The sequence below is a fragment of the Nesoenas mayeri genome (assembly GCF_963082525.1).
Source record: "Nesoenas mayeri genome assembly, chromosome: 1".
In the NCBI taxonomy this organism is placed as follows: domain Eukaryota; kingdom Metazoa; phylum Chordata; class Aves; order Columbiformes; family Columbidae; genus Nesoenas; species Nesoenas mayeri.
Genome location: NC_137541.1, coordinates 44960581 through 44988450, shown reverse-complemented (window position 1 = coordinate 44988450; position 27870 = coordinate 44960581). Strand labels below are relative to the sequence as shown.

Sequence of the window (27870 nt, the reverse complement as noted above, 5' to 3'; positions counted from 1 at the left end):
GAAAGAATCCAGGTAGGAAATCTGGAGTATGTGGGAGAAGGGAAGGTAAGAACACAGCTGTAACATAGTGGTGTGGAGCTGCTTTCCAGCTTTCTGCCTTTTTCTTTGAGCTTTTCCTGTGTGAGAGTCCTACAAAACATAATGCCCCAAATCTGACAGTTTGTGTCATAAATCTCTCTGATGCTGAGCTTTTTATTTAGGTAGCTTTGTTTCTGGGCTTCCTAGTTTTCTACTGCTTGAGTTTAAGATGGCTTGCTTATTTATTTTATTCTCCCTAGCAGGTTAATGACTTTCTTTGGACCTTAATGCCACATTACTGACATTTTGACACATGAAATAATTTCATATATATTGTCTTGGTCAAAAAATGGTCATGCAGCTCATCAGTATGTGTGTTAATTCATACATCTTAACCGTTTCTAGTGTAATTTGCATAATGTCTTCATAAATCTTGTTCATGCTGCCAGACTATGCACTAAGGGGAGAGCCAGTGTTTGGCATTTGGCCCCTCACCTAAGGGATTTGGACACCCCCTGTGCAGGACAATAATCTCTTAGATGGGATGCTTTACCCTGTAGATGTCTCTGTCCTTCTCTATTATTCTCTTCAGGGACTGCTTACCATGTCGATTTTCCTGCTGCTCCAAGTTTAGGCATTTCTGTTGGTCCCTTGATGTGGTTAAAATGAACAGGGACAGTATTGTCAGCACAGATAATCTGAGTTGCCTCCTTCCCACATCAGTCCTGCACTTAAGATTTGATATTTGGAGAGCACATTGTATCACACTGATCATGCAGTTGGTGGGATTTGTATGGGGGGGGCACAGTTGAAAAAATGTAAATGGGTAACACAGAGTGTGCAAGTGTGGTTACCTGTCACAGCTGCCTGAGAAATGGACGTTCAGAAAACTCGGTCCTGAAAGATCCTTTTGCTGTCTAACACAGCATTTCCAAGTATAATTCCCTCTAGCTTTGCCAGTGATTATTTGCATCAGTGGTGGCGGAGCTGATCACAAAGTAAAATTACTAGGCTGTTTAGGTCAGAAAAACCTAGCAAATTTTGTTTCATGGCTTAGAAAATACCTTTAACTGTCAAATGCGTTGTATAAATATTTAAAAAATGGTAAGATGGCAAAACTGCATGTGTTAAAGTTAATGGATGAAAAAATTAGTTGACTCTTTTGGCTATTTGAATTTTGATCAGGCTTTCCGTGACACAGAATATATGATTCTTACATAGGTTGCCTTTCACATTCTGTAACATAGATGGATGCCACTGCCTATGTAAGTGATGTTTTAAAACTATTTTTCTTCCATTCCATGTAGTTCAGTATGTGGTTCCATGTATTATTTATTGCCCAGCATTCAAATTCTGTCCTGAGCACAAAAGTAACAGGATTATTCATTATTACTATTTAATATTAATAAAGAGTTGAGTGAAATGTGAAATATATGCCCTGTAGAAAGGGACCACATCCTACCACCCGTTTCTGTCAAATTAAGGCAAGCCACTAAATTCCCTTTGTGCCAGTAAAAATTCAAAAGAATTAGAAAATACAGAAATTAAATACAATGTTTTCTGAAGATTTCTGGCTCCCCCCAATCATAATTCATAATAACTTTTAATACAGGTAGCACATTCTTGGTTAAATTACATGTCCTGTAATACATCTGTCATGTGACTCTCTTGCTCCACCACTGAAGTGAGGCACAAGTTAAGGCTTAGTACACTGAGTGGCCACCTTGTCCTCCCAAAAGGATGGTTAACACTTTGTGGAACCCAAAAATGGTGCTCATAGAGAAACACAGGTTAGTACTTCAGTTGACCTGATTGGAAATGAAGTATTTTGCATCAGTTTAAAAATCCTGTCACTGCAGGATCTTAGATTTTTATTATTCCCTTGCAAATCACATTTTGGAGAACGGAAATGAGATGCAAAGATTAACACCAGTTTACCGAATTCAAGGTATTTAAGATTTTACTTCACTGTATATGCGGAGTGCAAAGCTTCTGTTAAAGGTAGTTACAGCTGCGAATATTCAGCACAGCTCAGACCTAAATGCCTCAAGTTGGGTGCTTAGAAGAAAAGTACTGTACAGTTAATGATGAGCTGAAAATCTAATTTGCATGATTTGCCTCATGTAGGAATCATAAACATAGTTATTATATAGGCAATATGGGAAGCTTTGTACAGGACCCCAGTGGCGGATGGAGGGATGTAGAACAATGTAGCATTGAACTGCTTTAATCTCATTTTCATATGGACAGACTTGGATTATATTCAGTAGAAGTTTTATGCATGTACCAATTAATCACATCAATGCTGAATTCTGAGGTGTGCAGGTCCTTTGCAACACCTGTTCAGAGCATTGTTCTTGGGAGAGTTGACGGTAAGGCAAGCAGGGTGGTGAAGAGCTGCCTACATCTTTAGCTTGGAGAACAGGAGACTGAGGGGTGACCTCATTAATGTTTATAAATATGTAAAGGGTGGGTGTCACGAGGATGGAGCCAGGCTCTTCTCGGTGACAACCAATGGTAGGACAAGGGGCAATGGGTACAAACTGATACACGGGAGGTTCCACTTAAATATGAGAAGAAACAACTTCTCAGTGAGTGTGTCAGAGCACTGGAACAGGCTGCCCAGGGGGTTATGGAGTCTCCTTCTCTGCATTCAAAACCCTCCTGGACGCCTTCCTGTGTAACCTCATCTAGGTGTTCCTGCTCTGGCAGGGGGATTGGACTAGATGATCTTTTGAGGTCCCTTCTAGTCCTTAACATTCTGTGATCCCACCAAAGCCATCTGGCCTGGATCTGGCACCTGAAGTGTCCCCCAGAGATTATGTCTGTATCTCAGTTGCTTAAAGAACTGATCACCAGTAACTGACCCACTCTGAAAATGGTGGCAGTAACCTTATATATAATGACCTGATGGAATTCAGCTCTCCTTAGTCACCAGGACAGATCATGTGAAGTGGATACACCTGTAGGATCTTCTCACCCAGGCTTACACTGTTCACATGTTATACATTATGCCTGTGTGAGGCCCACACTCCATAGATAAACTGGAATCCAAAACTGTGTACATTTTACAAACTATAAGCGTCAGAAAACAGGTTCATACTGGAAAGTATAGTGCAACGTTAGCTGTAGGTTACTCTGTGAGTGGTGTTGGGCTGAGGTGAATGGGGATGGTGGAGGCTGCAGCAAAATGTGCTTTGCTGTGAGTTCAGTTCCACCTCGGCTCCGCGGAGGTGAGATTGCTGATGATCTGGAGGAAGATGTTAATATAAAGTCTGGATGAGTGAGTTGCATCTCTGATGCACTGTACTCTTTTGGCTAATGGCACGGTGGTAGAGTTTGCGTTGGTGCTTCTGGAACTCTTCCATCTTTAACTTCCTCAACTGAAGTTCTACTGAGATGTCTCTGTAGCATGGGAACCCTGTACTTATTTTAATACCATTTTGAAGAAATATTTTTATAAGTTTTTATAACTTTCCAGAGAAAAAAAAAAAAATTCTGAAGCTGAAATTGTGCAGAGTATGGCTGTATAATATGTGACGTACAGAAGATATTTTAAAGTAATATGGCTGTATATACCTATGCATGTTTAGTGAAGTAAGTTGCGAAATTTATAAATAGTAATTTAAAAGTATGTATATATATTATATATATGTGTATATTTGTATATATACTTGTATATATCTAGCATATATATATTTGTATGTATATTTGTATATATACTTGTATATATCTAGCATATATATTTGTATATATATTTGTGTATATATGTGTGTATATATAATATATATATTAATAGGTATACTTTATTAGCTATCATGTTATAGATAAATAATCCATTCAAGAAGTTAATACTTGCACAGGTGGTGTAATTTAAAGGAACTTTAAAAGACTGCAAAACCAGTATAAAGCTTTCCGGTTTAACTTTCTAGCTATGCGTTTTTTTCCTTGCCTTACACTATGTGGAAAATGACTCGTATAAAGTGATAAAAAATGCAATGAAGCAAATGCAAACCTTGGAAAGTGCCAAGTCATCCATGCAATTCTATTTCAAGGACACCCGGTGGTCCGGGGAGCCTCTGTCCTCCCTGGAAGGTGCAATGTAGTTACGATGTTACGCAGCTGGGGGGCGGGAACAGATATTTTTGTCCTCATCAGTCATACTGGATTCTCAGTTAATTAGAGAAATCAGGCTTTTGCATGGATAATAAGACCATCATTAATTCTTCAAACCTTTGTTCGGCCAGTGTACGTAGAAATTATTTGGACCAAAACAGAGCTCCAAATTCTGTTTTTCTGTAAAACTATCGACAGGGGTCTCTAGCACCTTTAATTTGCTTTTAAACTAGTGAAGCTGATGCAATTTATTTTCCTTTACACCAGTGAAATTTACGCAGCACGATGCCCTTGGTGCTGGGGCAGACTTGAGGAGGTAGATGTTCCGTCCGCTGTCCTGCTCCGTGGGGTGGATGGTTGGAGGTCTTGTGCCCTCTTGTGGTCAGCACACCAGGAGAAACCTCGGCCCTGTTCTGGCTGTGTAATCCCTTAGGACACTGACGATAATTTATTAGGAAACAAGAGGAGCAAGGAAGTTAAAAGTCATTAGTTTAGATAACGACAGAAATATCCATTGGTACGTGGACAAAGTTAGGTAACAATTAGCCCCATTAGCACTATAGTCAGTCCAGTAATACCAGCATCTTTAAATCCATGATAGTCAGACATAACACATCCAAGTTAAGTATTGGAAAAGGCCAAGAAAAAATTATTTGATACAGTGTTAACATACTATGGCTGGCAATATTGTTGAAAGTAGGGGAAAATCTCATTTTTGTAGTTCTGTATACTTTAAAAGGTCAATTTTAGCCGCATGTTCATTACAATTGTCTTCAGATTGTCTTCAGCGGTAATGCTCCCAAGTTTTAAGTTGTGTATATGCCTGTGCTGAGTTGGAATACAGTAATTATTCAGTGTATCCTTTTATTGCAGTGCCTGAAAAAAGGTTTACTGTAGGGAGGGCTCAGTAGCACAGGCAGTTAGCAGAGAAATAAATATTCAAATAACCTTTAGCAGAGAAAAAATATTCAAACAACCTTAGAAGCGGGGTCAGGCACTGTTAAAATACTCCTAATTCTTAGTTGTATGCTTAATAATGAAAGATCCCTGTTAGAGAAAGGGTCAGGGTAAACATCACTTACTTTACTGTGCTTAAGTGTACTGAACTTTCAGTATTTCTGCAAGATAGATAATATCTTTTGAGCTATTTGGCTTGGCAACCAGAAGCAGCAAGAGTCATTTCAGGCCCTGGGAGAAACAAAACAGCCAAAGGCCACATGACACTGGGATGGCAGGTGTGTATGGTGGGACAGGAAAGAGTTTGGTTTCTGCTCCTCTAACAAAAGGTGACTGTCCTGGTCTTGTCTTTTCCTCCTCTTCTTCACAGTGACATATCCAAACAAGTTCAGTATGCTTCTCATGGCAGTAAACAGCAGTCTTTCGGCTCATTTCAGTGGATAGTTATATCAAGTCCTTTCCCTCTCTCCCCCATATGTTCCTTTGAATGGTGATTGGGTACATTGAATTGTCACCCTGTACCATATCAACTACGTTGGCAACACTTTTCTGAATGCTTACTGTATTTTATGTGTCCCTTCAGAAAACTGCAGTGGGAAGAATAATGAAACGGGAGTGCAAGACCTGTAGGTCTTATGGATGTTTGGTCATAAATGATATAGGAGCTTCCTTTGCTCGGTTACGTAGGATGACTCCAACACAGAGCTTATTACTGAAATGAGCGTTGGGTGGAACACCTGCTCCCAAATGTTTTTCACACTCTTGCTCTCCTTTGTCCCTTGTAGGTATGGAGAGTGCAATCACACTGTGGCAGTTCCTTTTGCAGTTGCTGCTAGACCAGAAACATGAGCACCTGATTTGCTGGACGTCTAATGATGGCGAATTCAAGCTACTCAAGGCAGAAGAAGTGGCTAAGCTGTGGGGACTCAGAAAAAACAAAACTAATATGAATTATGACAAGCTGAGCCGAGCGCTCAGATACTATTATGACAAGGTAAATTTTGTTATTCTCATGCAGACTAAGAAAATAGAAACACTACCATTTAATATTTCACCTCTCTGTGGAAACTATTCAAAAGTTCCTCTAACTAGTTTTTACAACAGACAACAGTATTGAAGGCAATCGCGGTGAAGGTAAGAGGACAGCTAAAAGATGCACAGGAAAACCCTGCACATCCCATTTCCTGAGGAGGGGAGGTTTTGACCTAGGTTTACACTTACCGCTGCTTTCATGTGTTTATGCGTTTGGCTACCCTATATTTTCTGTAGCTTTTGACAACAATAAAATAACTGTTGATAACGGAGAACTGTTTGATTATTACAGCCCGCATAGGGTCTTCTGGAATGCAGGGAGGTGGTAGAAAGCAGGGATACTGCGATGCAGCAGGCAGAGTGGCAGCTTTACCAGCAGGTATCACCTATGTCAGAACAAGGAAAAGAGAAACAAACAACCCAACAGCATAGAGAGTGGGACTGAGTTTTCACAGTTCTCATAGGACACATCTTTTGGAGCACTGTTGGCCAGTGTTTTTAGCTGGTCTTGCCTTAGCTCTCTGGTAAATCTTTTCTACAGTTACATTGTGTCCTAATCTATTAGCTGGAAATACAACACTGAAACACTTCTGTAGTTAGGACAGCGCAGTATTACCTCAGCAGGATCTCACTGTAACTATTCCTTTGTTAATACTCAGTGTTTCTAGGAGTTTGGAAATTTTCCACTATGTCATTTTAGGAAAAAATCTGCTAGCTTGAACCGTAGTCTAAATTATATGTTGCTGTCATTTAAATTAGCAGCAATATAGATGAGAGAGCACTGATGTGGTGTCTTACTAGATGAAAATGCAGAATAAGAGTAGCAAACAGAGGGGAAAAGTGGCTGGTTGGATGGTGGGTATCAGAGCAGGGATACATGTGAGTCTGTTTGTCAAAGTAGCAGTCTCATGCTGAGCTCATCTCAGGTGAAGACTGTATTTGCTGTAGAAAGTTAAATTTACTCCCACTTGGGAACTTACATTCTGGGTATCTCAAGTCTAAAGAGCAGAACATGCGCTTTGGTAGGGTTTTCTTCATCCAGCTTTTCTGTCCTTGCAAGACCTACTGAATTTTGCCTCTCCTTCATGGATATATCCTTTGGGGTTTGATAGAACTAATAAGAGCCAAGGAGTCAGCATGGTTTAGGCAGCTACTTTATAACTGGCAAGCTGTGGTTATGTGGGTGCTCTCAGACGCTGGTTACAAGCAGATAGTGTAGGCATACACTTAGTGCAGAGCTGTTGGGAGCTCGGCTTTCAACCTCTTCCTTTAAAACTGAAATTCGAAATAGCAACACACGGGACATAGTAATCTGGAATTATTTTGATCCCTCGATTTGCCTCTGATTTTCAGACATCATGAGCATGCCTACAATCTAGTAGCAGTCAGTAGAGGTTACTGCTAGCTCGCACCTCTGAAAAGAAAATTTCTGCAATATAGTGAGAGTTCATAAGATCATTGTCACTCTTGTGAAACGATCCTTTACTTTGACATTTAGTCCTTGGTCTTGTTCTTCAGCAGGAAGCAAGGTGGCAACAGTACAACAGAGAATGCAAAAATGAGAACAGAGAGTAACCAGGATGTGTATTGGGTTGCTATAACAGAAAGATATTTGAAAGGAATCTCTCAGATGTGTCAAGATACTAGAAGAAAAAATAGTAGAACACATATGGAGGTGCTAAAATATCTTGCATATTCACCTTTCTCAATTTTAGACTCCAGTAAATTCAAGGAGTTTCCAAATCGTTTCTCCAGCCTTTTTTTTGATGACCACTATGTTGTTTTCACTAATTAATGTTAAATCTTTTCAGGATTAGTTCCCCATAGATGACTGTATTTTATAATAAGTCTAAATTAATAGGTTTTGCTATTTCCTATATTCTTGAAGATTAAATATTAGAAAGAAGGACTGTTATAGATTTTGTATATTAAACAAGAAAATAGCCACGCTTAGCAGCCTGGTCTCATCTTGATTTTCAGAAGAGGCAGTGAGATGAGATTATACAGTGAGTAACACCAGCGTTCAGCACAGTTATGGCATGATTGCTGCCTGCACAAGGCACAGGAAACTAGACATTTTTTCTGAACCAAGCTCTGAGTACTGTTGTCGTGTATTACTTGTAGTGCGCTTATTCTTGAAGGGCACAGTCGAGCTGGATGCTACGCAGCCAGTTTAACTCAGCAATCAAAAAACCACAATCACAAATTAACTGTGCACGATTTGGTGATCAGAATTTTCATTACCCACATTGGCATTTGGAAGGGCTCCTCCTGTAAGGATTTTTTTAGTTTCAGATTTAGAGCTGTAAGTTCTGCAATGAAAGGTTTTTAGTATTTCGTCCACTAGAAGTCAAATTTTTCCACTTAACGTGTTTCAAATGACTGGGAAGGCACAAAAGGATACAGAGAGGACAGTGCAGCGGCTGTTCCAAGCAGTTGGAGTGATGAATTCCTCTTCACTAAGCACTCAAAAGGCTTCTGCTCAGCATGGGGAAGCTCGCTTTATTGTGTGACTCCAGCCCCTCTGATTATAAACGTGACTGGGATCAATGGAGACAGAGTGCCTGCTGGTGAATGAACAGCGTATCCAGGCAGAGCCCAAACGCACTGTTAGTGCCTGAACAGACACTGCTTAAAAACAAGGGATGAGATATTGGTAGCACTTTTCCTTTGAGATCTCTCTGATCTCTTCAAATCAATGCAACATAATGGCTTTTTTACGTGAGGCTCCCTTTCTTCTTTTATCCCTTAACCTTTTTTTTGTTTTGTACCCTTGTACTGTTTTCATTTGCCACCCTCAGCACACACACCTTTGTCATCTGTTTTGTCTCTGCTCACACAGCATCCGCTCCAGGAGTGGCTGTACCATTCCTTCACCAGGGCTCTGGCTGGGGCGATTCCTTGCTCTTCTTACAGCAGTCTTCCCAGACTGTGCTCTGATCTGTCTGCAAATTTTATCTAGGTGTGGCACAAGGAATTTGGCCTTTTTTCTGGAAGTCCTGCAGCCCAACGGAGGTTGTGGCTCCTTAGACTGAAAGAAGGAGAAACTCTTTCTTCCCAGTGTATTGTGATCAGGGTTTGAACCCCAAACCAAAATGTTGCCTATTGCTATTTAAATTGAGGGAGTAACTCCTTTAGTGGAAAACAGTGGGAGCTTCTCAGTCTCTCTGTGGATTTGGTGTGTTATGTCCTGTTGGTGCCCAAGGAGTGGAGAAAGGCAGATTATTAGGAGAGTGCAGAGAGATGGGAACTTGCTGCAGGTTTTGAAGTATAAGAAACACTGGCACAATAGCAGATAATGAATCACAGTAGGCTGGTAGGGGATGCTTAGCAGTGGGTTCAGTCCTAGATGCTTCCTCTGCTTTCAGTCTATGCTGCATAGCACAGAAAAGGAAGGAAGAAAGGAAGGAAGGAGGGAGGGAAGAAAGGAGGGAAGGAAGGAAAGAAGGAAGGAAGGAAAGAAGGGCGGGCATTCTTTTCCCTTCTGCAAAACAAAAAGGGAGGACTGGTGAGGTGAGAGCCTCTCAGACTTCTGCACTCCTCTCCCCTGGACCATTCACCAGTTTGTGGGATAAACAGCAGTTTAGACCCTGAGTTAGCCTTAAGGAGCCTTCTGAGACCCTTGTCCCCTCCCTTGCAGTTGGCAGTGATGGATGGGTTGGCAGCTGGATGTACTGAGGCACATGGGATGCACACTGAGCAAATGGGATAAACATTGTGCTGCAGGCTGGAAAGTGGCAGCAGGAAAGGCAAAAGGCAGAACTCTGGACAAGACTTCATTTGCATTGTGGAACTATTGACAGGGACTTCTCAACCTATAACCCAAATGACCTGGCAGCATGTGAGTTTGAGGCAAAGCGCAGAGAGTTTTTAGAAATGATGGTGGCACATGGGGTGGTGCTTCCTTTCTTCAGCTGCCCTCTGCTGCTACTGGGTACAGCTGACACCAGCTGAGCTACTGCTTCATGGTTTGCCTTTGAAATTATTCACTGTGGAGAAATAAAAACTGATCGCTGGATAAATGGAGGTTTATGAGCTCTGCTATTTTGCTTGGGGGGAACACTGGCTTGTTAAAATTCATCATGTGATTCATCTGAACTTAAAAGTAAATTAATTCCAGTACTGGGGAAAAATAACACAATTAGGACAAGTTCCTTAGCCTGGCTTTGAAAGGAAGCATGATGTGCTCTTGAGGCTGATGGCTAGGTTTATATTAAATTCAAATATAAAGCACCCCAGGAAATGTAGAATGTAGCATGTCTTGATTGTAATTTGCTATCATGATTCTGTTTGCTAAAGGTTTGTAGATAATCTGAAGACTTCCCATATCCTCATTTGTTCCTTACCTGAATTCCCCTCCCCCCTTTTTATTTAATGCATTTCCCCTATTCCCTCAACAGAGCAGCAGAACGGATGACAGATAACGCTGAGGAAAGGCATCCTGCAGTCTCTCTACCTACAGCTTGAGCAGCATGTCCATCATGTCACACACTTCTGCTGCTCAGAAGTGTCTTGTACTGATTTCAAGCAAGAAAATCCTTCGCATCTTTTCCCAGGCAGAACACTTTAGCTTGATGTTTAGAACTAAAGTACCTTTATAAGTAAGATTAGTACCTTTCTTTTTGTTGAAGTTGCCCAGTTACTTTGTTTTTTTGATAGCTGTAATGACAGATGATACCTTGTGGAAGTCTCTAGCGTTTTCAAGACTGCTAAAGGTCTCCATGAATATTTCAAGATGACACCACAAGAGGGAAGCTAGTGAGTTTTCCCCATGAGGGTTTTTTGTTTTGAGGGAAGGAGGGCGAATCCAGGAATTTACATGTGGATAACAACACTAATAGGATGTAGCAGTTGTGGAAGTCAAGCCCTCAGAAGTTCGGAAATGCAAGAATCGCAGTTCCCTGGGTAACCTTAATGTTTGCATGAGTTATGTCACATCTTTAATTACACAGTCACATACTGTTGTGATGAACTATTCAATATTTTTTTGCATCCTCTCTGAACAGTATGTGGCCCCAGGCTTTACTCAGTGAGTGCTATTCAATCTGTCTTCTAAAGACAGAATAAATCATTTTAGTTTCAGTTAATGGCTGCCTGCTTGTTTAGATGGGTTGGCAGGGTGATGTACAGTATATAAATAATACGGGCTGCTTTGTGCTTGTTGCAGTATAGGGGACAAAGCTTCTCAGGTGCTCTCAGGATTCAGGGATGCCCATGGCATTCCCTCCCTTCCCATAAACAGGTCAGACCCGGCAGTCTGGTTAAGTTCCTGTTTTAAATGCCCAAGCGTGGGTGGCAGTGTGCAAGAATTGTTTTGGGAAGAGGGTCCCTTGCTTGTTCTGCTTACAGAACTTCAGGCTATAAAGTGATAATAGAAACAGTTTTACTTTTGGGAAAGTCTTCTCTTGAGTTACCACAGGGGAAACAGAATACTACAATGAAACAATAGCGGTATGATGGTGCTAGAGTACCAGCTATATGTTTTGTAGTGGTAGAGGTAAGAGGTGTTATAAGGAAATACTTAAAGGAGCATTAAAAAATAGCTTTATAGAGAACTGAAAACAGCTTATTTCAAGAGCGACATGCGGAAGTCAGGAAAGTGCTTGTCTGAAATGGCATAAAAGTGGTTGTTCAGTGCTGTCCTTATAGAAAGATGGGAGTGAAGAATTTGATACTCAGTAGGAGGTGATGGGTAGAGAAGAAAACCCAAGAACCCCCTGAAAGGTGTGACAAACAGTTCATGTTTGATGTAAGAGGAAAGGAACGCCCAGTGAGCTGCAGCAGAGAGAGCAGAGAACCTGGCCAAAGGTGCTGGCCAGAGGAACGGCCTTTGCCTTCCAGATGGAGGCAGGTGAGGAAAGGCTGAAATCCAGCTAAAGGAGAGCCTTGCTCTTCCCAAGGTCTGTATAGGCGCACACTCTACTAGCACCTGTGTCACCATCAAAAATTTCACAAAATCTAGCTTCTGTGCACACAGTATAATAAGCATAAATGCATGAAGTATGATGTTAAGAGAACCTGCCTGCCTGCACATGCTGAAATGGACACACGCTCTGTTTTTTTGGTGCAAACTATGCAGCCACAGGTACCTCCTGCCAGCTTATGTACTTCAGACATGGGGGTGTGAGCAGCCCTCTCTGTGGGTAGGGTTTCCAATAGCTGGAGGCAGCCCAGAGTCCTGTGGGGAATTCATAGCCTAAGTGTCCCTACAGGTGGTCCCTTAGTACTCTTGGAGCCAGGAAACTTGCAGCACATCCAAATGGGAGTTAAGTCTGGCAGCTACAGCTCTGGTCCTTCTTTTCCAAGCAGGGGTGTTTAGTACATACAGACAGGTTCATCCTGTTCTGCCATAAATTTTGAGATCTCGGGCACCCTGATTATAAATCACTTCCTGGGGGCAGGAAAAAAGTCCCAATCTGGTGTTTCTGCCCCTGAGGCCCCTCGTTAGTCTGAAGTTCAACTGGGAACTGGGTCCTGTTTCCCAGCTTAGTCTCCTGAGCCTCCTTAGTCTCCAGAAAACTTGCTAGCTAGCAGGTTTGACCCAAGCCACTAAAATCCTTGTGGCACACTGGTAGGTAGTATAGTTACACCTTAGTGCTATATGGCTCAAACCAGGGAGTAAGAGTCAGAGCTGATGAAAATAAAACACATGACAGAAGAAGTCTGAGTTTCACCAGAAAACTTCTGTGAGGAAAGGAGAAAAATGGGAAGAATCCCAGAGATCATGTGCTGTTGAGAAGGGCAAACAGCTCCTCCTGTCTATTTTTGGAGGCCTTCCAAAAGTACTAGTGCAAATGCATAATTGACACACAGACACAAAAAACTTCAAACACCACATTATAGCCTGGTTTAAACTGCAGGGGGAACCAGGCCACTGAGCCTTTGGCATCCGGCTCAGCTGGCTGGTCTATGGAGAAGGACAGGGGAAGAGACCCATCCCTCCAGCTGGTGATTCAGGGCACTGGGGTAAGGCTGGTTTTGGAGTTGCTCATACAGTGAGTGCCTGAAGCGATGTGGTGAGAACAAAACCTGAGCTTCCTCACACAGCAGGCATGCTACAGCAAATGTCAGGCAGTGCTGTACCCAGTTCTGATCGGCAGCTTGCAAAGCACTTTGCGATGGGGGCGGTCACATTTGCTGTAGTCACCCTGTGACACACTGGAGACACAGGAAGGGAAGTGTAAAGTGTTCAAGTGCGGAACAGTCAAGAAGCCAAGAGAAGAGGGGCATTCCCGGCTCCCTGCTTTCTTTCTAAATGTCAGAGTGCTGTCTCTTGATAAGAGGGGTTTTTTTAAGCCATTGGACTGGAGCCCCGGCTCCCGGCCCGCTTGCCCAGTTCTCCTCCCCAGCAGCTGCACTGGCCCACCAGTTGCCGTCCCCAGCAGCCTCGGAGCTCCCCACAGCCCTGGCCCGCAGCCACTAGCGCTTATGGCAAGGCTGCTCACAGGGGAATTTACCTAGAAAATTAAAAGAACAACAATAAAAAAGGGCCAAATGTGCACATACATATATACATATGTCAGAAACAGTGTGGCCAACAGGACTAGGGCAGTGATTGTCCCCAGTACTTGGCACTGGTGAGGCTGCACCCTGAATTCTGTGTTCAGTTTTGGGCCCCTCACTAAAGGAAAGACATTGAGTTGCTGGAGAGAGTTCAGAGAAGGGCAACGAAGCTGGTGAAGGGTCTGGAGCACAAGTCTGATGAGAATCAGCTGAGGGAACTGGGGCTGTTCAGCCTGGAGAAAAGGAGGCTGAGGGGAGACCTTATCGCTGTCTGCAACTACCTGAAAGGAGGTTGTAGCATGGAGGGGGTTGGTCTCTTCTCCCAAGTAAGAAATGATAGGACGAGAGGAAATGGCCTCAAGTTGTGCCAAGGGAGGTTTGGATTGGATTTGAAGAAACATTTATTCACAGAAAGGGTTGTCAGGCACTGGCACAGGCTGCCCAGGGAAGTGGTTGAGTCACCATCCCTGGAGGTGTTAAAAAGACACGTAGATGAGGTTCTTAGGGACATGGTTAGTGGTGGATTTGGCAGTGCTAGGGTTATGGTTGTACTTGTTAAACTTAAAGGTCTTTTCCAAACAAAATGATTCTATGATTCTGTATACTTACAGTCCTGCTACCAAGCGAGTGGTCTAATCTTCCTGCAAATGCAATCCTTAATATAAGGCAGCCTCCTTTGCTCTTCAAACTGAGGGTGGAAGACCCCTGCTTGTTGTAATGCCTGTCACTGTCTTCTGTGGTTTGAACCGTCATCCACAGCTCAAAATGATTCTGACAGATCACTGAGGTGATGGTAAAATAAGCTGCTTTTTACCTTCACCTCAGTTATTTGTCAAAAAGAAATTTAGAAAAGCCAGTGGCATTTCGGAGGCACTTAATTAATTTGCATCCTTATTTTCTCTTACATGCTGACAGAGATTTCCTCAGGCTCCACATTTCAGAGAAGCCTGCGAAGTTCTTGAGGGATCTGCACTTGGATCCTTTTCATCTCCAGCCATCGTTAAGTGGGCCTTTGCTGCAGGCTTAGAGAGTCACAGGAGCCACACTGAGACCTTCTTAAAATATAACTATATTTAATAATAACAGAGGAAGTATAAACTCACGAGCCGGTTTGGTTATTTTTTATAGCAGTGTTCCCCTGTTTCAGGCCTGTGTCAGTGTAAAAGTCCCACCCTGAAATACATTTAATCTTTTTCTGCTGGGATTCACATTTTCCAAGTAGGATCTCAGTTGCCAGGGCTTGATGTAGCAATAACTCAAAGCTGCCAGGAGCAGAGGGGAAGTATTATTTTAAATTTAAAAATATGTATTAAAAAAAAAAAAAGAAAACAGAATCCAGTTGGGATGTTTCTTTTTGTATGTAAGTAATTTGGAGGTTTTGCCTTTTTCAAGAATGTAATATTGAGAGTGCAGAAAAAATGTGTCCATCCAATGTTTCACCTGATTAAGACATCCCCCCCAAAATCGAGGCCTAGTCCAAAGCCATGGGAATTAAAGCTCATGCAGACTGAGATTCTGTGGGCTAACTGTATGTCCTGAACTTTTGGAGGGCAAAAATAGGCATTGCAGGATCCGCCAGGTGGGGAGATGTGTGTACGGTTGGGCATAGAAAAGGGCAGTTTTGTGCCTTTACTCTGAGCTTGCTGAATTTAATTCTCTTTGCTACAGATCCCCGTTATCAACTTGGGAAACAACTTTCTCCATTTGTGTCACAGCTCCTGACGTGTGGAGCAAAGCTATGTCCCAGGGCTCTTTGTAGGTTTGATTTTGTATGCAGGAAGGTGCCTGAATGGAACACCAGGATGTTCAGATAGATGAGTTACAGGGTGCAGAAGCTCAGCTGAAAGACAGAACAGGTTCTGATACTCAAGTGCAGACTCTTCTTTCCCAAGATGAGCCTTGCTTTTGTGACAAAAAAGGTGTAGTGTGGGCACTGCAAGCACCCAGCACTAGGTACTGTCTATATATAAATAAAGATGATGATTGTATTCCTTTTTCTTTCTCTCTCTTTTTTTTTTTTTTCATTTTCAGTCAGTTTAACAAATGTTTCCTCTACTGGTCTCAGAATCTGTGGTGGAATGAAAAGCAAATTAGGTTTTTAGGAATACTGTAAATATTTACATCCCCATATGTACAGAAAAGCAGATGTCTGTTTGCAGAGTATCAGCCGGAGGTGCAGCAGACGTGTGGCACTAAAGGGAAGCTTCTTGGAAAGGGTTTTTCAGAGGTGACTTTAAAGACAAACTCCCCAACAGAGGCTTCAAGAAGAGAGAGATCGCTATGGAAGTCTCAGGAAATATCGCTTCTTGTTGTCCACAGAACTTGGCTTAGGGTGATAAATGTTCCAGTCATTTTCCTGGGTTCTACAAACCTTTGAGAGGTTTGAGATTTTTTTTCAGTAATTAATTTCAGTAGCCTGCTTAGACCGATGAAAACCTCTGCCTGCACCAGTGAGCATCCTGAGCCTAATGCCAACCTGAAGATAGCACAGGGGATACAGGAGGACACAAATGCTGTTGCAAGCACTTGTGTCTGTCACAGACACAGTCCAGGACTGTTGAGAGTCACTCTCAGCCCAGGTCAATCCTGCATGTGGCAAGGAGGGCAGGGTACATGACTGGAGCAGGGAGGCTGGGGGGGTTTTGTCCCTTGCAGACATTCTGAGAGTATTTCATACTCAGGGTAGTTGGTGTCAGTTTTGGGAGGCATAAAGGAAGGAGTTTGCGGTCGTCATGAAACACAAATGATGCCACGGCTTGAGTGTGCAAGGTGGCAGAATAGTATTTTTACTGGAAAGAAAGTATTCCCAAGCTGCCTCAGAGGAAGCAGGAGGAAAACTGCCCACCGGTAGGTCTTTATCACCTAGTAATGGTGATTTTGTAAGGCACCATGAGGAGCAGAGGGTGATTTTCCTGGCTGAGTAGGGACATGGGAATAAGCCAAGGATGAGCAGTGTTAGGAGCCCCACCAAAATGACCTGCTCAGCTCACGGAAGGAGCTGTGCCCACCCCTACCCTCATGCATCTCCTTATGTTTGCTGTACTCAGTGCCTCTAAAATGCTGATCTTTCTAGCATCTGCTTTTGTATTTGCAGAACATCATCAAGAAAGTGATCGGACAAAAATTTGTGTACAAATTTGTCTGCTTTCCTGAGATTTTAAAAATGGATCCACATGCTGTGGAAATCAGCAGAGAGAACCTTTTGCTGCAGGACAGCGACTGTAAGATGCCTTCTGAGAGCAGGGATCAGCACAAGCACAGCTTGTCAGCACTCAAAAGCACAAGCCGTAATGAATATATCCACTCTGGCCTGTACTCCTCCTTCACTATCAACTCTCTGCAGAACCAGCCAGATCCTTACAAGCCAATCAAAACAGAAAAACTGGAGGAGAAGTCAGAAGGGAACACATCAGTCGAAGAAGTTCGGACTGTTATAAGATTCGTGACAAACAAAACAGACAAACAAGTGATGAGGCCCATGGTGTCATTGCCTTCCACTTCCGAAACAGCAGCTGCCTCTGCTTTTCTCAGCTCGTCAGTATCAGCTAAAATATCTTCCTTAATGCTACCCAACAGTGCCAGCATTTCATCTCCATCATCATCTTCCTCCAGGTCACCGTCTCTGTCTCCCACCTCACCCCTTCCTGCAGAACACAGGAGCCTCTTCCTTGAGTCCAGTTGCCACGACTCAGATTCCCTTGAGCCTCTGAACCTCTCCTCAGGCTCCAAGGCAAAATCTCCATCTCTTCCCCCAAAGGCTAAAAAACCCAAAGGCTTGGAAATCTCCGCCCCCCCCATGGTTCTCTCCAGCACTGACATCGGTTCCATCGCCCTCAACAGCCCTGCGCTTCCTTCGGGATCCCTGACTCCAGCTTTCTTCACTGCACAGGTAAGACCTGCCCGTTTGCTCTTGTTTTTGCCAGGTATTCCCTCTGTGTCAGCCGTATGGGTTTGTCATCATCCGATGGGGAAAAAAAATTATTGGGGGAAGAGGGAATCACAGCAGAGGTCTGAACAAAGGGTGGAAAGTAGGTTCCTCCTGGGGTTCCTACATGGCTATGGGAAAAGCCATCACAGTTCACAGACTGCCTGGAAGGGTAACGAGATGGGCAGCTGTTACTTAACGTGGGTGAATCCCTTATCAGTTCAAAGCAGCCTCCAGGTCTACAGAACAAGCAGGAAAAAAACCAACAAGAAAAACACGGGGGTTTCTGTAGGTCACGAGTTGAGCACGTGCATTGTGGGATGCTTGGTTAGATTTCTGTCCTAGATGTTGTATCCATTCAAACAGCGTGACCTTTTCATTAGTATTTGAATACAAGGCAAATTAAGTGGTTTCTAAGACAAGGCTCTTAAGCCAGTTTTGATTTCCAAAGTTTTTAGATCCACAGAGTACTTGCCAGAGCTTTCTTTCAGCACAGACCTACTGAATAACCAGTGTTCTTTTTAATCACGTATCTGTGGCAATGTCAATGGCGAGTTCTCATTTTCAAGCAAGATTACAAAAAAAAAAAAATCTAGCAGTTCAGAGAAGAGGAAAATCAGGTAGCTAATGACTCGGTGTGTCATCTGTGAGTTTTGTCTTATGCTACCACTGCAAAACTAGACTAGAATTACCCCAGTGGGGGAACGCCCCCTAACATGCCCCCCACCCTCCATGAAACCAACCAAATAGTAAATAAATAAACACAAAGGTGTGTGTAACAAGCTCTCATTTACTTTGGGCTGTCTAGGGCTCACACTGTATGCAGAATCCCCTTGCCCCATTCACCTGGCAGAGGTGACGGTGTTGGATTTTGTGGGCCGTTTTCTGTCGTTTTTGACATCGTAAAGCCTTTAAATGAAGTTCTGTTTGGCAGGAAGAACAGAAGTGTGGCAAACCAAAATTGAGGTGCATTGACAGGCTCTTATAACCTCTAACTGTGGTATAACCACAGTAAGTATTTTGCTCGTAGGGAGGAAATCTGACAAATAAATCGTATCAGATGCCAACCAGATATGATGACAGCATGGGTTATTACAAGCTCGCTTTAATCTGCTACTGCCCCAAAACTCAGTATGAACAGAGATTTCTCATTTTGTATTTATTTCTTTGAATATTTCATTTTCTCATTCATCTATAAACTGGTGTACTTATTGCCCCTGAAAGATGTAGAAGGGAATTAGGTAGATGATTGTGTCTCCCCTTTAGCAGGCTGGCTGGCTAAGGCCGTGATGGCTGTTACGCAACTTAATGGCATTACAAATCTTTTTTTACAGGTTATCCTAACACAGAAGAGGCAGATGGCACCTGTGTAGGGTAGTTTCTCTGTCTGCATATTTAAACTTTTGACTATACAGCAACACAGCTTTTTTCCTCTCTTTTAGCCTTCTATTTCTAGCATGTATAAGAAGCACCCTGCATCCTAAATACTTGACCTATTGAATATGAAATAAAAACCAGATGACAAATGTGTTCAGAGAACTGTGATACCACAATGCAAAATAACTGCAGCCCTAACTTAAGCTGGAAATCTGCAGCTCATCCCATTACCCTAGGAAGAGCATGCATCGTATCTCAGATGATCTCTGGTTTATCAGATCTCAGACACCTGCTGCGATGGGGCCGGTGCAGCACAGGGTGTCACACACCAGTTCCTGCTCCAGGAGTGATGTAGAAGGTCCTGCTGCCTGAGAGGGTGTTTCAGATGGCTTTCCACTGGACCTGCCAGTCACAAAGAATAGCCCTGGGTGGAGCCCTGTGAAAGGGCACATGATACACACAACCCATTTCAGAACAGAAAAACGGGTTTGAAGACGTCAGCTCATACAGGATCTTACTTGGGTAGAAAAATGTCGGCTTTCCATTTGCTTTGCTTCAAAGAGAGATAACAGGACAGGGAACTGCTTAAGAGAGTCCAGCGCAGGGCAGCAAAGATGATTAAGGGAGTGGAGCATCTCCCTTATGAGGAAAGGCTGAAGGAGCTGGGGCTCTTTAGCTTGGAGAAGAGGAGACTGAGGGGTGACCTCATTAATGCTTATAAGTATGTAAAGGGTGAGTGTAACAAGGATGGAGCCAGGCTTTTCTCGGTGGCAACCAATGATAGACAAGGGGCAATGGGTACAAACTGGAACACAGGAGGTTCCACTTATATTTGAGGAGAAACTTCTTCTCAGTGAGGGTGACAGAGCACTGGAACAGGCTGCCCAGGGAGGTTGTGGAGTCTCCTGTTCTGGAGACATTCAAATCCTGCCTGGATGCCTTCCTGTGTAACCTCATCTAGGTGTTCCTGCTCTGGCAGGGGGGTTGGACTACATGATCTCTTGAGGTGCCTTCCAAACCCTGACATTCTGTGATTCCATGATTCTATGATATCTAGATTTTATTCAGTACTTGCTTCTTTTACAGATTACTCACACTCGTTATTTTTCTTGGCTCTCCCTCGGCCAGTGTGGATACATAATTTTGACTCTTTTTCTTCAGGCCTGTACTTCAGCGTTTGTGACATCTACAACGCACTGTTTCCTCACGGACGCAGCCGTGTGCCTGCAGCCAGCACGTGCGTGGTCTGTGTTGTATCCCCATACACCGTACAGGCTCCAGCACGTGCCTAATGACCTGGGAAGTACTGTACGTGTGACAGCACTTGTCTGTTATCTGACAGCCAGAAGTGGCAAAGATTGTACTTACACGTATTCTTTGTTGGAGAAGTCAGGAGCCGCGAGCATCAATGCTGAACATAATCCTTTCCGTGCAATGAGTTGTTTGTAACCAAATGGTTCCTATGCTTAGATTATAATGACGTTTTTTAAGTAGGAACTTCCCACTGAGTTCTAATACAGATGTACAGCTGCGTGAGGGCAGAAAATGAAGTGACACATCAATTTCCGTGTGTAATTTAAGGATAGCCTGTGCTGTGGTGGTGTTTACACTTACGTGTCCTCTGGCAGTTTTGATGCTTGGCTCATGGAGATACTGAGAACAAGCCTGGGAGGCTCTTTTTGCATTAAATATTAACAGATTCAGAGGCTTGCTTTGGCTGGCTCTTGGCTTTGGCAGAACTTGCAGACATCAGTGCTCTGATCATCAGAGGACATGAACTTTTGCTGAGCACTGTTGTTAGGCATGTTAACATGCTTCCAGAGATGAAGGGAGGACAGCTCAGTTTCAAACCTCCTCTCTCTCTGAAGACTTGCTCTGACTCTATCTAGGTAGGAATAAACACCTCCAAGTTTTATTCACTATTTTCAAAAGACCCTCTCAAGAACTGGATTTTCAGTTTTGGATATCTGCAGCTTCTTAGAGGAAAAAATAAAGGACTGAGGCAGAGCTCATTGGAACTCTTAGTACACTTGGCACAACAATGTGTCCTTAGCTAAATGTTGTTGGGTTGCTGATTAACATCTTTGGTTTTAAGGCTAGTAGGCTCTTCTGTAAGTAGATCTCTGAGTATTTATCCTGACCTAATTCGGTGTGTTCTTTGTCAGCCTTGTAAATCCCCATCAGTAGCTGCCTGCCTGCCGAGCACCAGCTTGTGAAGCGGCACAGGGAAGGTGTTCTCATGGGTGCTGCACTTTTCCTGCCCCGTGGTCCCGCAAAGAGGCTGTTTGTGAAGGAGCCGTTCACAAGGGCCTGCTTGTCAAGCATTTTTTCTCAGATATCTTGAGAAGAGCTGTCACTTGATGAGATCAAGACAGAAGTTTTCTCCTTGCCAGGCCTCCACCCACTCTTTAACCCCTTTTGTTGTCATCCCTGACCTCACTGGTACTTCTGTGACCACCTTACCTGCTGTTTTACTGCATGAACACCTTTTGCTTTCCCGACAATACCACGTTTGTCACTCCTTGGGACATAACTGTGGTTTCTTCCACGGGGTCTGGTGATTCTGATCCACCTTCTCCAGCACAAAGGAGATGGCAGTGTCCTTCCCCCTTGCATTTCTCCATGAGCCCCTCTTCTTTTGAGATTCGTAAGGGAGATTGTCCCCTTCAAGAGCAGCCAAGCTCACAGAATCACAGAATGTTAGGGATTGGAAGGGACCTCAAAAGATCATGTCCAATGCCCCTGCTGGAGCAGGAACACCTAGATGAGGTTACACATGAAGGTGTCCAGGTGAGTTTTGAATGTCTCCAGAGTAGGAGACTCCACAACCCCCCTGGGCAGCCTGTTCCAGTGCTCTGGCACCCTCCCTGTGAAGAACTTTCTTCTCATATTTAAGTGGAACCTCCCGTGTATCAGTTTGTACCCATTGCCCCTTGTCCTATCATTGGTTGTCACCAAGAAGAGCCTGGCTCCATCCTCGTGACACTCACCCTTTATATATTTATAAACATTAATGAGGTCACCCCTCAGTCTCCTCTTCTCCAAGCTAAAGAGCCCCAGCTCCCTCAGCCTTTCCTCATAAGGGAGATGCTCCACTCCCTTAATCACTTTGCTGCCCTGCGCTGGACTCTCTCCAGCAGTTCCCTGTCCTTCTGGAACTGAGGGGCCCAGAACTGGACACAATATTCCAGATGTCGTCTTACCAGAGCAAAGTAGAGGGGGAGGAGAACCTCTCTCAACCTATTAAAGCTCTTCGTATTAAAGAGCCTTTCAGACACCTTGGGACAGAATCACTGGGAGGACCTTAATGTTTGCTGCTCCTTGTCTCTCCCATCTCTTCTGCCAGTGTTAAACTAATTGTTTGACTCTGTTGTGAACTGTAGTGCAAGCAGGTCAGAGCAGGTCTGTATTATTCTTGCGCATTTGCACAGAGCCTCAAACATCACAGCTGAGCCCTCAGGCACCGCTTTGCAAATCATATGTCCATCGTGTTCGAAAATAAGTGTGAGCTGTGGTACCCGCCTTTCTGAGCCTGCTCGTGCGGAGTCCTAGCAGCTGGATGTGACAGCCCGTGGTGGAAGAAGCTGTGAAGTGAGAACGCCTGGTTGCAGTTGCCAGATGCCGGAGTTTATATTTCTGTCCTGGTGGGAAGCTAGCGGGTACCAAAATGCATGACGTGCTCATTAGTAGGGGGAGATACTCCTCATCTTCTGTCTTGTCTTCACATGTTTTAAACTCTGCACAAACCGATGCTCCAGTTCAGCAGATCACCGAGACACTTGTCCTACTCAGCGAAATATATACTTACTCGCTAAGTGTGCACTCAAATTCCATTAAGTGCTCTGCTAAATAGGACTGATTTTGATAATTGGCATCAAGATTACTGCTGAGATTAACTCATTATGCCGAACACTTTGTTCAAAACTGTCACATCACTTTCACGTCGCGTTTTTTTTTTTTTTTGAAAGATAAAAGTTACTCTGGATACAGAATAATTCATGTGATTCTTCCTTTGAATGGAGATTTGAATGTGCTTTAACTTCATCTCCCCTCCAACCCTGCTTTAGAAGCGCCGAGAGCAATCCCTGTGCGCCATGGAACTGGCAGGAGCCACCTCTGAGCTGGGAAAAGCCTTGAATTCTTAGTTAGTGCCTTCTTGTTCTTTTCTAACAATTAGCTGTGCTCTCCAGCGTCCCTCTGGGCAGCCAGCCCATACACCTGCCTCTGGCTGCATCAGCCTGCGCACCGCCAGGTTCTTGAAACTTCTTCCATTTCGAACAGGCGTCACCAGAGGAGTAACTTCAAAGGGCAGCCAGTGGCTCTTTGGGCTCCACACGCAATTGCATTAATGCTTCAAAAGCTGCAGTCGGTTTGAGCAATTGCTGCCCTTCAAAAGGTAAAAAATTATTGCGAAGGAGCCGAGGCTGTGTTTACAGGTGTTGGGGCACGCATGGTGTTTTATGCAGTCGCATGTGTGGTTCAAATAAACTATAACTGTGTTTCCTCTAAAGCAAATCACAGTAACAACTGAATCAATTTGCATATGAAGGAATATTAAACGTGCAGATATCCAGTACTGAGCACTGTGGAGACAGGATGCAGGGCAGGGTAGGGTAGGCAGTTGCTGTATGTCTGTCTGCATTCACTGGGAGAAGAAGCCAGTAGGTGAAGTGCAAGACTTTGGGGGTTATGACCATTGTCTGGAGCTGTAGCCCCTGAGCCATGTATGCATCACGAGATGGGGTTTTTTTTGTCTTGCAGACCCCAAATGGATTATTGCTGACTCCAAGCCCGCTGCTGTCTAGCATTCATTTCTGGAGCAGCCTCAGTCCTGTTGCTCCTCTGAGTCCTGCCAGGCTGCAGGGACCAAACACTCTGTTCCAGGTAGGTCTTGCCAATGCACAGGTATCATTTCTGAAAGTGCACATGTGGAGGAGACATCAGGGGAGCATCTCCTCATATCGATCTGGAGCTTTTTCAAATAGTTTAAGAAAATACAGGAGTTAACAGGCACTTTTAAAAAGAGGTCTACTTATTCGCACCCTCTTTAAACCCTTGGCAGCACAGTCAGAACCCACAGGGCAGCATCTACTGCAGCAAGCACATACATGCTGTGTGAAGGAAACAGAAATAAATGCTGGACCCCAGTAAAAGCAGGTGACTGAGCTCTCAGAGCTTCAAGAGGAGAGTGCAGACCAGTCAGGGACCAGCCAGGAGAGTGGTGGACTCTGGGAAAACCAAGACAGGTTTGGGTCTCACACAGTAAGGTCAGTGTACGTTTATCCTTCTGTCTTAATGAGCTACTTCTTACTCAGAAAGACAGGGCATAGTTGTATTTACAACAGGGGTGCTCTGAACCTGAAGGCTCCACTTTCAGTTCGCCTGCAAGTTATCCCTGTGTCCTCTACCAAGTGACTGCACAGCTCTGAGCATGACCTCTCCGTGTTTAACAGGAGAAAGGCAGCACTGTCCCTTCTCACATGGGTACTGGGAGAGTAAAAATCTCCAAGTTTTGTAGAGATGTGGTAAGTACAAAAGTTATTCAGTAAACTGCAATGGCCATGGCACTCAGCTGCAGCATTTACTGGAGACTTTTGAGAAGGAGATGGTATTATAATAGCAGCTCCAGCTGTAGCTGCTGAAGAACAGCTGATTCAGTAAGTCACAGAAGAAATTATGCTCATCAGCTAATTGGCAAGAAGCACAAGAAGCTGATGGCCATCTGAGCAGCTAAAGAATGCAGGGACACCCCTGGAATGAATTCCCTGACTCCTGTGGAGGGCCGGAACTAACAGAGGAGGGGGCTGCTGCTATATGGGTCTGCTGCATTAGTCTCTGAACTTTCAGCGTGACTGACTGCCCAGCTCCAGGGCTCTGCTCAGGTGGGATCCCCTCTGGGGTAGTAAGTCCTACCTCCAGTGGGACAGCTCAGCCTGGATCCCTGGGGCTCCTTATTCATGTTTTAGATAAACTCATTTATCCCCACTGGACCTTAGTTTTGCACAGGTGGTTAAAAACAGCCAGACATTTCGTTTAAGAGGGAAGCGTCTGTGCCACGGCCCGAATCGAGCTTGTATGGATGGACACAGGCCAACCCCTGTGAGAACTGAGACTGAAGACCAGCCTTGACTGTCTCCCTTCTGAGAGACCCAAAGGGCCTTATAAACCATGTTGGATTCAGGCAAAGGCCATACTGACAAGTCTTTAGAGCATGGCACTTGATTTGGACAGTAAATGGGAAATGGCAAGTGCAGCCGAAGCTTGGCCAACCCCACTGACAACTGCTGGTCATCCCGCATGGGCCCTGGGGCAGAGCTCCAGGCCAGGCTCCCTACAGCTGGGCAGGGAGGGGAGGTGAGAGCTGGGGCTGCTTCACAAGTCGCTTTTGCTTCCACCTGCTCATTCGCACTGGAGTTGAAAGACATTCGGTCCTAGTTGAAGGAGTCAAAGTCCTGGGAGCAGCGAGCGGCCGGGGCAGCTCTGCCGCTGCCCACCCGCCTCTGTGCCCTTTCCTGCTGGCGTGCGTGGAGGAGAGACTGGGTTCCTGAATTTGTTTTTGTTTCAGGTGTGTGCTGCTTTTCACAACAGTGCTATGCTTGGCACTAACTATGGTTCTTTAGTACTCATCTTGGTGTAGCACAAGGAGCAGGGTGGGAGCCACCCGTGTCCGTGGTCCCATACGACCCAGAACAAGCCTATGGGAGGGTGCAGTCCCTCCTTTAAGGAACCCTGAGGAGCCTGTTCTGGCTGTGCTGGACACAACTATGTGCCTGCTGCCTCACAGAGCACGTAGATGCTTTTTAACCGGTAAAAGCTCTGCTTTGATGTTTATAATGTGAAAGCAACTCCCATACAGCTAGGCCTGTACACCCCTACAGCCCATGTAGAGCATCACTGAAATCTGCAGGCTCCTTCCACACAGTTGATACTGACCTACCTGGCAAATCTTCCCTTTGACGCCACGCTGCTGTGTAATTAAACTTATTTTGATATTTTGTCATTAGTTTGAAATTACCACATAACTGGAACAGCAAGAGACTTGCACGGAATTGGTCAAGAAAATACAGCCAAACGGAAGGACTACCAAGTCAGCCTGAATACTTAGTTCAGTTAGCACTTAGCTAACTAAATGAAATGTTTTATTTTCTTTGCTACCACTGTATAGATGGCAGCACTGAGAAGGCATAGGCCAGTCTCAGATCCTCACTATATGGAGGTGTATGAATACAGAGCATCATCCTGGCCCCAGGGGTACAGAGACAACAGGAAGAACAAGAGAGCTGGGTTGGGGTGGAGACCAGGAGAAGGATGAAATTGCGACACCAGCATTGTTTGCATCTCAGGCCGTAGTGCCAGTGTGCCACCGGCTTCAACAGAGACCTAACAACCCTTTGTCAGCTTTAGAAATCACGTGAACCACTTTGTAATTTACATGTCTCGCTTTGGAAACCTAGACTAGAAAAGCAAGAGCTTGTTATCGAGTTCTGTGTTTTAATGAATCTTGGCAGAAGCGAAAGAAACATTTCCTGAGGTTTGGTTAAAACGGAGGTATCAGCCGGTCCAGCAGCCCCCAGGAGCGCAGTTCCAGCCCCCTGCTGCCTTGCTCAGTGTCATTCTCAACATTGGAAGATCAATATCACTATCTAACGTCTTTGCGGAAGAGTAATCCTGTTACGAGCAGATTACACACACGTGCAGAGGTTGATTATGCCACCGTTGGCTGCTGAAGGACTGATCCGATCGGTGGTAAAAGTGCACCAGACGCTTCAAGTCAGGAGCTCTGTTATTCAGAGCCAGGAGAAGCGCGGCGCAGCTCGTGGTACCGGCCTGGAGGCCAGATGGGTATCTATGGCAGGGACAACTCCTGCCTCATGCCGCAGCACGTTCGTTCCACCTACTTGCTTTGCTTTTGCTCAGGTCAGATGTTAAGAACTAGTCGCTACACGTCACTGCAAGCAAGTTACAGTCAGGACGCTGTCATGAACTAGGAATATACGGGCTAGGTATTGAATCGGTATTTTTTGCGCAGTATTTCAGAAGTAGAAGGTTAATACTGTATTACGGCATATTCTGCTTCACATACCGAATGATCCAGCCTACCTAGTCTGTGGTTTCTTAGTGAGTACAGGCAAAAACTGTAATTACTTGAGAGTAATTTTTCCCATGTTTATATTCACAATTGTGTTTTTTCTGCCCTAAAATCTCTCTCAGCTTTCCCTTTTGCAAAGCTCTTTCCTGCTTTTATGAAGGGCGGGCGAAAAACATGGACTTCAGTATTTTATAGACTGAAAAACATTTTGGGAAAGCAGAATGGATGGCAAAGATTGCTCTGTAGTATTCACTTTCCCAGGTTGACAACAGCTGTATCGTTATGTGAGCTCTTATATAAAAACCAGCCAGTAACAGATTTACACATCCCCACACGTGTACAAATTATTCAGATTTCATCCTCGATTTTACATTTGGTATATATCTTCCTGTATAGAAATGATAAGCCCTGAGGCCACCCCGAGTCAGTTGCTGATGCTAAATGTGTGCATTTCTGGGCAGAATACTTGGAGAGGGAAGAGTAATTTTTACCTTTTGGCCTCTTCCAGTTTCCAACTCTGCTAAATGGCCACATCCCGGTGCCGCTCCCCAGTCTGGACGGAGCCTCTTCGCCTGTTCTGCTCTCTCCAAACGCTCAGAAATCCTGATGACACCTCCTCGCACCAAGGACTTACTGGTGGATTTAACACTTCATTCCTATGGGCTCGTTTTTCCTGTGTCATGAGAAGGACATTGTGAAACCCTCTATTACTTTGGTTTGCACTTTTCATTACATGGATAATCTACTTGTATTATGTTAGCATTTTTTTAAACAGTGTTTATATATAAAAGTATATATAAATCTGTTTTGCATTAAATGAATTATAATTTTTTTATATCGTAGCTCTCAAGTG

At 44.1% G+C, this 27870-nt stretch overlaps 1 protein-coding gene across 4 annotated transcripts; it reads left to right on the top strand.

Annotated features, from left to right (window-relative positions):
* Positions 1-5878: 5878 nt before the first annotated feature.
* Positions 5879-27624, top strand: ELK3 (ETS transcription factor ELK3; the record flags this gene model as incomplete). 4 transcript variants are annotated; one of them, XM_080355084.1, is made up of 5 exons in its annotated part: positions 5879-6085; positions 16721-17064; positions 17284-17515; positions 23690-23812; positions 27526-27624. In XM_080355084.1, the coding sequence occupies 5 exons, from the start codon at positions 5879-5881 to the stop codon at positions 27622-27624; spliced, it is 1005 nt and encodes a 334-aa protein (XP_080211210.1). The 4 variants fall into 4 exon arrangements, with proteins under 4 accessions (XP_080211210.1, XP_080211211.1, XP_080211208.1 ...); XM_080355085.1 differs by lacking the exon at positions 16721-17064 and having other exon boundaries at positions 17177-17515; XM_080355082.1 differs by having other exon boundaries at positions 16721-17515.
* Between the last annotated feature and the right edge of the window lie 246 nt (positions 27625-27870).